The sequence below is a fragment of the Mesoplodon mirus genome (assembly GCF_964341445.2).
Source record: "Mesoplodon mirus genome assembly, chromosome: 3".
Classification (NCBI taxonomy): domain Eukaryota; kingdom Metazoa; phylum Chordata; class Mammalia; order Artiodactyla; family Ziphiidae; genus Mesoplodon; species Mesoplodon mirus.
This window is the reverse complement of record NC_138978.1, coordinates 162,423,770-162,436,298: the sequence shown is the minus strand read 5'-3', so window position 1 is coordinate 162,436,298 and position 12,529 is coordinate 162,423,770. Positions and strand designations below refer to the sequence as shown.

General features: G+C 54.6%; 1 protein-coding gene across 1 annotated transcript in view; it reads left to right on the top strand.

Annotated features, from left to right (window-relative positions):
* The window catches only part of QSOX1 (quiescin sulfhydryl oxidase 1), a 41,685-nt gene that overhangs the window by 23,020 nt on the left and 6,136 nt on the right, over window positions 1-12,529 (top strand). Inside the window, 6 exon segments of the mRNA XM_082613242.1 lie at window positions 205-295; window positions 2,956-3,101; window positions 4,720-4,857; window positions 7,142-7,271; window positions 10,832-10,954; window positions 11,745-11,892. Of these exon segments, the coding sequence (XP_082469368.1) occupies window positions 205-295; window positions 2,956-3,101; window positions 4,720-4,857; window positions 7,142-7,271; window positions 10,832-10,954; window positions 11,745-11,892 (776 nt within the window).

The window sequence follows — 12,529 nt, the reverse complement described above, 5'->3', positions numbered from 1 at the left end:
GAGAGCGTCTTTTGAGACTCAGGGTTATTTTACTCCCACTGGAGGGCTGGCATGGAGAGACTTCCTCGAAGTCTTGTGTGCAAACAGAGGAGGAGGTGTGTGTGGCCGCACTCAACGGTACTGGGTCAGCCACGTCTGCTGTCGCCGGCAGTTTTGCTTTCTTCCCACCACAGAGAGAGTGACTGCCAGCGTTGTCTCTTGCAGGCTGGAGGAGATTACTGGATTCTTTGCAAGCAATGATGAAGATTACCTGGCCCTGATCTTTGAAAGGGAAGGCTCCTACCTGGGTAGAGAGGTGAGCTGCCTGCAGGGTCCCACTGCTACTGCATAGCCGCTGGGAGAGAGCCAAGAGCAGGGCTGGTCCTGTGCACTTCTTAGCCCAGCACTCGCCTGACCCCTGCTGGGGGAAACGGGAAGTGTAGGAGCTGGACCTTTCTGTTTAAAGCCTTTATGTCTGCTTGGATCTTCCTCGTGGAAACTGAGAATGATAACACCTGCTGTTGATTGAGCATTGCACTAGATTGCTGACACACGTAGTTGCTCATCTTTCTAATTAACGAAGATGGTCAAATAACAGGTCGAAAATCACACAGCCAGTGAATTGGTAGAGCAGGTCTGTCTGCCTCCAAAGCTTGTGTTATTTCCACACTACCCCGCTCGCAAAGAATTGGAGTAAAAAATCTGGGGGGGAGGGAACATCCGAGAGCCTCTAATCCCTCTTGAGGAAATGGGGTCCCTTCCCAGGTGAAGCAGATAACAGAATCAGGCGGGTTGGAATCTCCACTCCATCACTTATGTGCTGCGTCTGCGATCACGTTACTCAACTTTCTTGAGCTTCGTTTCCCTGCCTTTGAAGTGGTGACAGTTACCTTTTTTCAGAGTATGTTTGGGAACATCAAGTGAAGCAGTTTAGAGGAAAAGCCTGGATGAGTAACTGGCACAGAGTACGTACTTTATAAAGATCCATCCCCGGCCTGATGCAGAGAGTCTGCCGTTCCACCGCTGCCCCATGGACTTCGTGGGCCACTGGGCTTTTCCCAGATGCAGAGGTGGGATGGGTCGGTGCCTGGGAGAAGTTCCAAGGCAGTGCAAGGAGATAGAGAGAGAGGGGATGAAATTAAACACGACTGTTGACTCTGAATGGTTTTCCTCCTGAAACTCCCAAAGCACAGTTGAGCGCTCCGAGCTGTCTCCAGACCTCTCAGCCCTGAGAGGGGAAGCATGGAGGTGGGATGGGCAGGGAGCTTTGCTGAAGGTGTGCCTGATCCTTCTGGTCCCATTCCAGGCCTGGGGTCAAGCCTGTACAGGTGATCGATAAATGTCCATTGGAATCAGCTCTTCTTCCTACACTCCCCCATTCCCCTAGTAACCAAGGGCACTGGTCCCCTGTCCATGCAGAGGTGCCCAGGGATGGTTAGTTTGAGAGGCAGGAGGGCACAGTGGCCAAGAGCCCCAGCTCTGGAGGCAGATCGACCTGGGATTCACAGCCCAGCTCAGGCGCTTGCTACATGTGTGACCTGATCACATGATTTCACTGCTGAGCTTCGGTTTTTGCGTCTACTATATGATAGGAGTTTCATTTTTTAAAGAAATACTTACATACATAACTGTTTACTAATCGATGTTAGAAGCACTTTTATAAAATTAACCCATTCAGTCTTCTTAACAGCCCTTGGAGGTGGGTATTGTTACTACAATTTTGCAAGTAAGGAAGTTGAGTCTGGGAGAGGTTTAGTCTGGGGGGGGGCAGGATTTAAACCCAAGCAGCCATGGTATACTGCACCACCTGGCTTGGTCTCCTAGTAATTGTTCCTCTTTCATAGTGAATATTATTTTGAAGATTAAATGAAACAATCTATATACAGAACATAATACCTATTCAATAAATATTACCTAACAGTATATTTCTCCTTCTTAATTCTTTCTAAAAATAAGATCGTCACGTCTAAGTATATTTTTCCAATTTGGAATATAGACAGAAAGTCTTACAAATATCAGAACAAAACTGAAACCACTTTTTTTTTCTTCCAAATATCAGATACATACATTTTTAAAAATTATTTTCTTTATTGGGGTATAGTTGCTTTACAATGTTGTGTTAGTTTCCGCTGTACAGCGAAGTGAATCAGCTATATGTATACATATATCCCCTCTTTTTTGGATTTCCTTCCCATTTAGGTCACCACAGAGCATTGAGTAGAGTTCCCTGGCTATACAGCAGGTTCTCATTAGTTATGTGTTATACATATTAGTGTATATATGTCAATCCCAATCTCCCAGTTCAGCCCACCCTCCCCTTTCCCCCCTTGGTGTCCATATGTTTATTCTCTACATCTGTGTCTCTATTTCTGCCTTGCAAACAGGTTCATCTGCCTCATTTTTCTAGATTCCACATATATGCGTTAATATACGATATTTGTTTTTCTCTTTCTGACTTACTTCACTCTGTATGACAGTCTCTAGGTCCATCCACGTCTCTACAAATAACCCAATTTCGTTCCTTTTTCTGGCTGAGTAATATTCCATTGTGTATATGTACCACATCTTCTTTATCCATTCCTCTGTCGATGGGCATTTAGGTTGCTTCCATGACCTGGCTATTGTAAATAGTGCCGCAGTGAACATTGGGGTGCATGTGTGTTTTTGAATTTTGGAAACCACATCTTTTTATGCCTTTTACAAATTGTTCTCATTGGAAAGAAAATTACATCAAATTGGGACTGTCCTCAAGGATTCAAGATGTGTGGTCCGCACCATTCTGAGCAGGCAGCGTTTGCACTCCTTACAGCGGGGCAGGTGTGGTTGGCGGCAGGAGACTCTCACTCGTCACGATAGTCTACTCTTGGAAAGGTTTCAAGTCTGGCTAGAGCACAGCTGCCACCCAGGCACTTGCCCAGGCCTTCCCTCTGTCCAGTGGCTTGGCCTACCCCTGCAAGTGTCTCATTGTCTCTGCAGGTGACTCTGGACCTGTCCCAGCGCCGGGGCATAGTGGTGCGCAGGGTCCTGAACACACAGCATGACGTGGTGAACGAGTTTGGTGTCACCAACTTCCCATCTTGCTACCTGCTGTTTCGGAATGGCTCTGACATCCGGATCCCCGTGTGAGCGTCTCTCTGCCCCCTCTCTCCCCTCTCCCTGCGCTCCTCCTTTCTTCCTGCCTCGAGAGGCTGCCAGCCTTTCACAGGGGCTGACGGGTTCTTTCTCCTGTGAGTCTTCCGAGGAGTCCATGGGCACCCTCTGCAGGAGAGGCAGATATCTGCCTATGGTGGGTGGGATGGTAGCCATGCTACAGCCAGGAGTCCGGGCCCAGAACGCTGCCCCCAGCTCAGTAGTTCAGCCTCAGGTCCCCGGCGCACTCAGCACCGAGCGTTGGCGCTTCTGCCCTGGGAATAGGCCCTGGCCCTATTCCCCATCCTCCTCTCTTCACAGACAGACTCGCTGGCAGGCTGCAAGTGCCTGGCAAACACTCAGATACGCCTGACCCTCCCTCCCTTTGGTTTTCTAATTGCAGAAAAGTTCATTAGGAGCCAGACAATAGCCAGTTCCGAAATGCCAAGAGAGAACAATCAGGCCAGCCGTAGCCCCTCTGTCAGGCTCCGGCTGTTGAATGGTGCCAGATGGTGCCTCAGTGCCCTCCCTGGGCAGATGATTGATGTCCACCCAGCCCTGCAGGCAGGAGTGCGAGGGCCAGGGAGACCAAGGCTGGCCTGAGATGTCCAGTGAGCCACTCCTCAGGGCCATTAGTGCCCTCCCGCACCAGGGCTGGGCAGCGCGGCCACTCGCCCTCACCCGGCCCCTGTCACCTGGCAGCACTGGGCCAGGCCTCGTCAGAGAGCGCTGGCGGGGGGCGGGGTGGGGGCAGCACGATGGCCGCGGGGACAGGGAGGGGCAGGAAGTGCCAGTCCTGGTGGGGAGCGGAGGCATTGTTTCCTCCTTTGGAGCTGGCGGAGGGGAAAATTGTATGTGATGACGCTGCTTCTGAGCCACCTGCTCGTCCGTAAACATTGGGCCGGGACAGTGGAGTGGAAAGCAGTGCTCCCCGGTGCCAGGTCCCCTGGGGCGTCCCGTCACGCTGCTGGTCTTCACGTCCCTCCCTCCAGGGCCCTTGACCAGGAGGCGCCGCCTGCCCTTGAGGACTCCTCTTTATGAGACGAGAGAGAGAAATCAAAAGGATTGTCAGAATTTTCGTGGTTTGGAGTCGTGGCTGCTATTTTTTAAAAATCATGTATCAAACTCCCTTGACCTCCCTGGGGAGTCATGTCACCTCTGGTACCTTGGAGCAAGCTTGTGAGCTTCCTTGAGGCCACGTGCCACTTTGTAGCTTTGGTCTCTGGGGAGGGTCGTCAAACCCACCATCCGGCTCGTGGCCAGAAGGAGCGCTGTCCCCAGAGGGCCCTCCTGCCCGCGAAGGTGCCCTGTCTCCCCACCTCTCCGAGGCAGGTTGAGGAATTCACGGGCCCAGCCGCTTTTCCAGGTGGGATTTTGGCTTCAGACTGGTGTCAGAGAGGCTTTCCACAGCATGAGCAGTGAATAGAAAGGCTAACCTGAAGCAGGGCTGCCCCCATTTGTACCTCACTGAGGATAAGACCGAACGAGGTTCAGATATTTCTGAATAAACATTCCTGTCAGGTGAGCCACCCGCCTCCTCTCCTGGCGCGAGTTAGCTCTGGGGTTTCTCCGCGCTCACTGCCTCTCCCCCACGGTTCCCTTCCCTCACAGGCTTATGGAATCCAGGTTCTTCTACACCATGTACCTGCAGAGGTTCTCCAGGGACACCAGCGAGGCTGTCCCCACCACGGTGCCTGCGCCCAACACCTCTAGCCCCGCAGCCCCTACCATGTGGAAAGTTGCAGATCCGTAAGGCCACGCCCGGTCCTCCTCATCCCTTCCCTTCCCCACCCTCTCTTCTAATCACAGACACCACCCCTTCCTTCCACACTCTGTTCCTTGTCACAAGCTTGGCACGTGTCATCCTGAACCCAGACCCTCCAAGGGCTGGCCTTGGCCTATGGAGGGCCCTGGCCGCTGGCCACACACAGGAGAGTCTTAAATGTGCGGAGGCGGCAGCGTCCGCTGACTGTATCCTTCATGATGGAACGCATACTTTCCGACGCCCACGTTCCTTAAGCTTAATTCTATTCAAGACCAAGTAGAATCAGCTTGGGAGGATAATCTGCAGCCTCCAAAACAACTTCCCACCCAAGCAGTTATTTCTTCAGCACAGATTTTTGAGTACCTGCTATGTGCTAGGCACCATAAATACCGACTGTGCAGGGCAGATGCAAGCCCTGCCCAGAGTTTACAGTCCCTTCGCAGCATCCCTTCTAGGAAGGCACCCGACCTCACTTGAATGCCTCTGGTGTCAGGGAGCTCACTACTTTTCAAGATAGCCAGTGTCATCGTGCACAGTTGTAAGCACAAGGTAACTGTTCTCTCTGAGGCTCCTTGGCTCTGCCTGGTGGTAGAATTTCTGCTTGTTGGGCAGGGAGGTGGGGCCGTAGACCTCTTGCTCTGGCCCCCAGCATGGTACCACGTGGAAATGGCTGACCAGGAAGCTCAGAGCTGAGTCCAGAGGGCGGCTTCCACAAGGGGGCTGCACGAGAGAACTGGGGGCAGGGTCACTGGATTTCGGGAAGGATTTTGCATCCCAACATGAGAGACTCTAAGGGTGGAAAGTGCTAGTGGAGAGGTTTGTAGTAAATCAGGTGGGAAGGAAAGAGAAAGTAAGAGGTGGGCATGCTCATTATAATCATTCAATTATGATTATTCAGATCATTCAAATTGCTATTATGTCTGACACTTATAGTCTTATGTGCCAGGCTCTGCTGGGCACTTCCGTCCATTATCTCCTTTAGTCAGGGGGCCACTCCTTGAGGCAGAACACAGGAACCGAGAGGTAAACTGAGGCCCCAGGACATGGAAGTGGAGCAGAGGGAGGGGACTTTGGCACGAGGGTAAAGCGCAGGTGGCCACAGTGCTCACCCTGTCAGCTGACCTTGTTGGCTTCCCACCACCTCAGGAGGCAGGTGGGGCAGGAGTCCATTTTACAGGTGAGATCACTGAGGCCGGAGAGGCAGGTTGAGTTGCCCAAGCTCCCAGAGCTAGGTCACCATAGAAGGAGGCAAGCATCTAGGGGTCAGGAGGCAGGGGTAGAGAAGCAGCCCTTCCCTCAGGACCCTGAGCCCAGATCCCACAGGAGCGTGATGGGCACGGGGTGGAGCAGCCAGCTTGGAGCCTGCAACCTTTCCCCCAGGGCTGGGGTCAGCCCGAGAGGTGCAAGGTGAAGCCCTGATACCCAGGGTCTGGCAGCTGCAAGGACGTCAGCCAAAATAAATGTAAACCCCACTTCCCCTTCTCCCCAACCCCATTCTCAGCCTTGGCGGGCAGCCAAACCCTTGGTCTTTCAAAGAGCACCCAGCTTCTCGAGCCATGTTGTGTGGGTGAGCCCCTGTTGGTCTACTTGTCTGCCCCTAGGGATCTTTGTTCAGAACAGAGAATGAAGCTCAACCTTCTACTAGTGGCCTGATAAAAACACCTTTAGTGAGTGATGGGAGAGGCTGGCCCTGGACCTGCAGAGGGGGAACCCTACTCTGTGCCAGGAGCTGCTGAGAGTTTTACATTTGTGCTTTTGTTTAATCCTCTCAGCAACCTACCTGTGAGCAAGTTATTACTATCCCCATCTTACAGATAAGGAATTGAGGCTCAGAGAAGTCAAGTAATTTGCCCAAGATCACACAGGTAGTTACTGGCAGAGCCAAATGCTAACTTATTTATTTTATTTTATTTTATTTTTACTGAAGTATAGTTGATTTACAGTGCTGTGCCAATCTCTGCTGTACAGCAGAGTGACTCAGTTATACACAGACATTCTTTTGCATTATGGTCTATCACAGGATGTTGAATATAGTTCCCTCTGCTATGCAGTAGGACCTTGTTGTTTATCCATCCTATGTATAATAGTTTGCATCTTTTAACCCCAAACTCCCAACCCTTCCCTCCCCAACCCCGAGTGCTGACTCACAGGACTCTGTGACCATCAGTAGTGCCTCCTCTTCCCTCCCTTTGGTCCTGGGTGCTCCTCCCCAGCCCCTGCCCCATGGTTAATACCCTTTTCTCTCTCTGGCTCCCTCTGGGTCCTCAGCTCCAAGATCTACATGGCTGACCTGGAATCTGCACTGCACTACATCCTCTGGGTAGAAGTGGCCAAGTTCTCTGTCCTGGAGGGGCAGCGCCTGGTGGCTCTGAAAAAGTTCATGGCGGTGCTGACCCAGGTGAGCAGGGCCCTGCCCTCCCTTGTCCGGCAGCTCCACACCACACGGGATCAGTGCGCATCCCTGAAGCAGGCGCTGGGCCAGCCCCTCCCTCGGGAGCTCGTGGTCGGGCTGGACACCTGGACCCGCGGCTGTCCCAGTCTACCATGGGCTGCTACCCTGCGGTCTGCGCCCTCCTCCCGTCAGCCCCGTACCACCAGGGACAACCCCCTTCCCCGACCCCGCCCTGTGCAGAGGGGTGGGTGGGACCCAGGGCCTGATGGCCCTGGGGATATTCCCAGCTGGCTCTGCCTGCCTGAGTCCTCCACCTCAGGCCGAGCCTGGAGTGTGGCCTCTCACTCCCTGCCGTGGTCACTGGGAAAGCAGGACCCGTGGACCCCAGTGAAGGAAAGAAGGCTTTTCTGAATCTCCTTTTTCCTCCCAGACTCTGGCCAAAGTCTGACGCAGCTCCCTGGCCTTAGCCGTGCCTTCCTTATTCCTTTGTAGTTTCCTGCCGGCATGGCTACTCCTCCAAGTGTAGCTTCTCCTTACTGAGGACCTGATGTGTGTCAGGCATTTAATCCTCTTAATTTCGCCGCAGGGTGGCAAGTGCTACCCCCATTTAAGAAGTACAGGTCGCTCAAGTGATGTGCCTTAGGCCTCCTGTTTGGTGGTGTCGTGGCCAGGATTTGAACCGGGGTCCCAGCTTTAGAGCCTGTGCCCCTTCTCTGCCACGCTCCTTGCTCGTCTCTCAAGGTGAGATGTGGGCTGCCTCTTCCCTCTGCACCTGCCGCCACCTCCCTCCCTGCATCCTTCTCTGCGGCTGCAGGTCCACTGCCAGTGCTGCCCTACTTAAATCCCGAGGCTCTGGCTGCCGAGGACTTGCTGAGTCAGATGCGGGCTCTGGTCCCCCTCAGAGGCTGGCTGCTGACTCAGCCACCTTGGCCCCCGGGGAGCCAGGTCTGAGCCCCTCTTTCTGGCGCAGGCCTGCGGGCAGCTGGGACCACCTCTGGGGGTGGTCTGCGCCTCTCCCTCGGGAACTGCCGCCAGCCTAGTCCCTCTTCCCTCCTCACCAGTCCTGGCCTTCTGGTCCACTTGGCTTAGTGACGGACATCTGTGGTTACACTGAGGACCCTGTGAGGTGGCAAGTGCTTGTCACAGTGCTGTTCCAGTCTAAGGCAAGACAGCTTTCAGGCCCTCTCAGATGTTCCACGCAGACTTCAGCCCAGTCTGATAATAGAGCCTTTCCTCAGAGGCCTTGTGAGCCGCTTGGTCCTCAAGTTGCTGAGGCCCAGGGTGGCTGACCCAGAGGATCAGAGGGGAAAAGTCCTCGAGTGGTTCTGTGTGCTGTCTTCCTACCTGACACATGAGGCGGGGCCCCAGGAAGCAGAGAGGGGGTCCCCTTACCGCCCCAGTCCAATCCACTCTGAAGAACTCATCCCAGGGGAATTGTTTATGGTGTGCTGCTTGCATCTCTCAGCTGGACTCAAAGCTGGTTTGGGTTTGGCTCCCAGTGGGACTGTTGCAGCCAGTGTGAGGGAAAAGAACGAGACCCAGGAAATGCCTGAGCGGGGCAGACGCTTAAGCAGCACCCTCTCAGTGGTGCCCGCCGAGCTTCTGCCCTCAGCAATGCTGCACCTGAGTTTGGGGTGAAGGAGTCCTCCCTGCCAGAAGCCAGGGCCCTCAGAGAGGAAAGTGGAGGGCTGGGGGACACGGGCTCAGGGGCATCTGCTGTGCAGCATAGCCCCTGGAGACTGCGGAGTATTCTGGCCCTACCACCCTTGCCTGGGTAGCTTTATCCTGAGTAGCAATAATAGTAGCCGTGGGCTTCCCTGGTGGCGCAGTGGTTGGGAGTCCGCCTGCCGATGCAGGGGACGCGGGTTCGTGCCCTGGTCCGGGAAGATCCCATGTGCCGTGGAGCGGCTGGGCCCGTGAGCCATGGCCGCTGAGCCTGCGCGTCCGGAGCCTGTGCTCCGCAACGGGAGAGGCCGCAACAGTGAGAGGCCCGCGTACCGCAAAAAAAAAAAAAAATAATAATAATAGTAGCAGCTTTCTTGAGCTCTGACAAGGTGTCAGACTCTGCAAGGTACTCCTTTGTGTTTTAGCTTATCTGCATTTCTCAGAACAGACTCCACGGGGTGGGTACTAGCATTATCCCATCACAGAGAGAGGAATGGAGCCCCAGAGGGGTAAAGCACCTTGTCCAAGGTCCTCCAGCCAGTGAGTGGCTGAGCTGAGATTTGCGCCTACGTCTCATCTAACCCACACCGTTATGCACTACGTGCGTGGAGCACTGAAAGGCTGAGTGAGTAGAGCTCACTCTGCCTGCTCAGCCTTAGGGACCTGTCAACTGTGAGTATGGCCAGTCGGGAGGCACTGCCCTGCGGCCCAGCCCGGGATCTCCCTGCTTCCTCACGGAAGCGGCTGGCAGGACCGGCCACTGGGTGGCGTGTGGTCACCAGGGTTTCCCTGCTCCCGGCGCAGGGTGACTCCCTGTAGTCCAGAGCCCCTTAATTCATCCTTCCTCCTGACGCCGTGGCCTTAGAGGGCGTCATTCTTCCAAATCAGGATGATGGGTGAAGGTCAGTGAGAAACGCTGACTTGAAGCTGTAAATTTGTGTTGAGAGCCCAGAGGCCCGTGTGAGCTGACCGAGAGGGAGCGTGTCAAAGCACAGGATTCTTTCCGGCCACTTCTCCTGCTGGGGGACAGTGTCCAGCCTGGAGATAAGAATACGCCACGACTTTCTCAGAGGACTGGGTCCCTTGGCAGGTTTTTCTGTTTAGGGATCATTCCTGTCTCCAGCACCCTTCTTCTCACAAATGTTTTTCTTTGCTGTTTTTCCTCCTGTGTTGCCCTCTCGACCTGCCTCTTCGTGGTTTATCTGACCTGCTCTGCTACTGCAGCCCTCTCTCTCCCTCCTCCCCCGACCCTGGGTGTGTTTGTGCGTGCCCGCACACAGGCATCCATCCTCGTCCCTGGAGTCCTTGTGGTTTTAAAGTGCTGATACTAATCCGATTTGAGTTGACTTATTGTCAGAGTGGCTTTTCATGCTCCTCAGAGACTGTTGGGAGTTCCCATCAAGATTTGGATCTCGGCTCAAGCCCCTGCACTGCCTTGTCCCCATTGGCAGCCCGTGGAATACAAATGAAAGGCCATTTGCCAGCCTCGCCCAGCTGGTCAGTTAGCGAGTCAGCTGCTCTATCAGAAGATGAGCTGAACAGAGGCCCGTGTGGCCCAGGGGTCCCAGCAGCCCTGGGCGGCGACACAGAAAGGTGCTCAGCCTTCCTCCCAGTGAGCGTGTGGTCGGGTCAGAACCGGAGCCTGCGGCCTGGAGAGGGGGCGGCCTTGAGGGCCTGGTCCCACTGAGCGCCTCTGCCCACCCCTCCCCCTCGCCTTCGCAGGGGCCCCAGAGCAAAGGTAGTGAGGAACCCACATGTGGGTGTTAGGCAGGATGTTTTCCCGGTGGTCTTGGAACATTCTAAAACACTGCCCGGCCCACTTCAGCCTGGCCCCTGGCCTTCCCCAGGACTGCGGAACTCTCGGGGAATTATTTCTCACTCTCCCCTTATCGCTCCCATAGTACTTCCCTGGCCAGCCCTCGGTCCAGGGCTTCCTGCATTCCATGAATGACTGGCTCAAGGAGCAGCAGAGAAAGAAAATTCCCTACGGTTTCTTTAAAACTGCCCTGGGCAACAGGAAGGAGGTGAGTGTGGGAGGACTAAGGCGGATCTCCACCTCATGCTCAGATATCTATGGGAGTGGAAGGGCTTCACCCTGTCCCCTCTGACCTCTGTCACCGACCTGCACTCAGGAGGGAGGCAGTGATCGTGGTCGGGTCCTCCCATTAGGAGCGAGTAAACTGCTGTTTATTGAGCTCTCTTTGTACAGACCTCATTTAATCCCCGCAGCATGAGTGGAAGGCAGATAGTATCCCCATTTAGCAGATGAAGAAACAGAGGTCAAGTAAGTTGTCTAAGATCATACAGCCAGTAAGTGGTTGGGCTGGGAGTTAGAACCAGTTGTGAGACCCCGGTGGTGAGAGGGCGTTTAATTCCAGCCCTCTGTTGCTCCCCGGCATGCTGTGCTCCTCAGCAGCGCTTCTGTCCAGGGGCAGCTTTCTGGGCTCCTGCTGTCACCACTGTTTGCAAAGGTGGGCACGTCAGCCAGGAGAGGTGCAGAACCTCACACACGTGCGGGGTGTCAAAGCTTGACGGGACCTTAGAGATGACCCCCCTCGTTCTACAGAGGGGAGGCTAAGGCTAGAGTAACAATGTGACCCGGTCTGTGTCACGGGTTCTCAGACCTTCTGCTCCTTTGACGGGTGTCGCCAGTGGAAGGGAAACGCCACCTTCAAGGTGATAAACTGAGAAAGGGACCATTTGTTCTGGGGCTCTGTGCTGACCTGGAGTCTTCTGCAAGTTGCCCTCCCCACTTCCCACGCCAGCTCCTTTTTCTTCTCCACATATGCATTCATGCTCGTATGTGTCCCTTAGGGCGCTGTGATTGCCGACAAGGTGAACTGGGTAGGCTGCCAAGGGAGTCAGCCGCATTTCCGCGGCTTTCCCTGCTCCCTGTGGGTCGTCTTCCACCTCCTGACCGTGGAGGCAGCTCGGCAAAATGTAGACCACTCACGAGACACAGGTGAGTCTGGGCCTGTGCACCCCTTGTGCCTCAGCCGGCCCCGTCCTACCCTTCGCTGGCTCCCTGCTGCAGGCCTGTTAGGGGAGTCCGCCTTTGCAGCTGGCCACATACAAGCAGCGGGGAACCAGAGCGGGGAGGGCCTGGAGTAGCCACTCGGTCCTGCCCTATGCCCTGAGGTGGTGCCCCACAAATGGGCGTGAGGCTGCTCCCTGGCTTTCTTGTAGCCATAAGCCTGGTTTATTTTTAGTCTTCACAAGAGAGTTCTGGTTCTATTTTTTATGCTCCCATAAAGAAAAGAACTATGTCTATTTCACAATTTATGCGGCTGATACCGTAGACTCTGAACAATTTTACTGCACTTCCCACTGAAAAATCATTTTCTAGGGGAACCTGGGGAAGTACTTTTCCCCCTTTGCCCGGTTTCATCCCCAAACCATGCAGCTGCCCTCCACGACCCACACTGCCCCACAGCCGCACACAGCGACTGAACGGGTGGGCATCTAGCTCACGGAGGGACCAGGCTGACGCCAGGCCCTGGCCCAGCCTGGAGGACACAAAGGAGGAAGAGGCAGTCCCTGCTCCCAGTGGACTGTGAGACAGGTGGGCACGGGGCCGCCATGCAGCCTGCCAGGGCCCG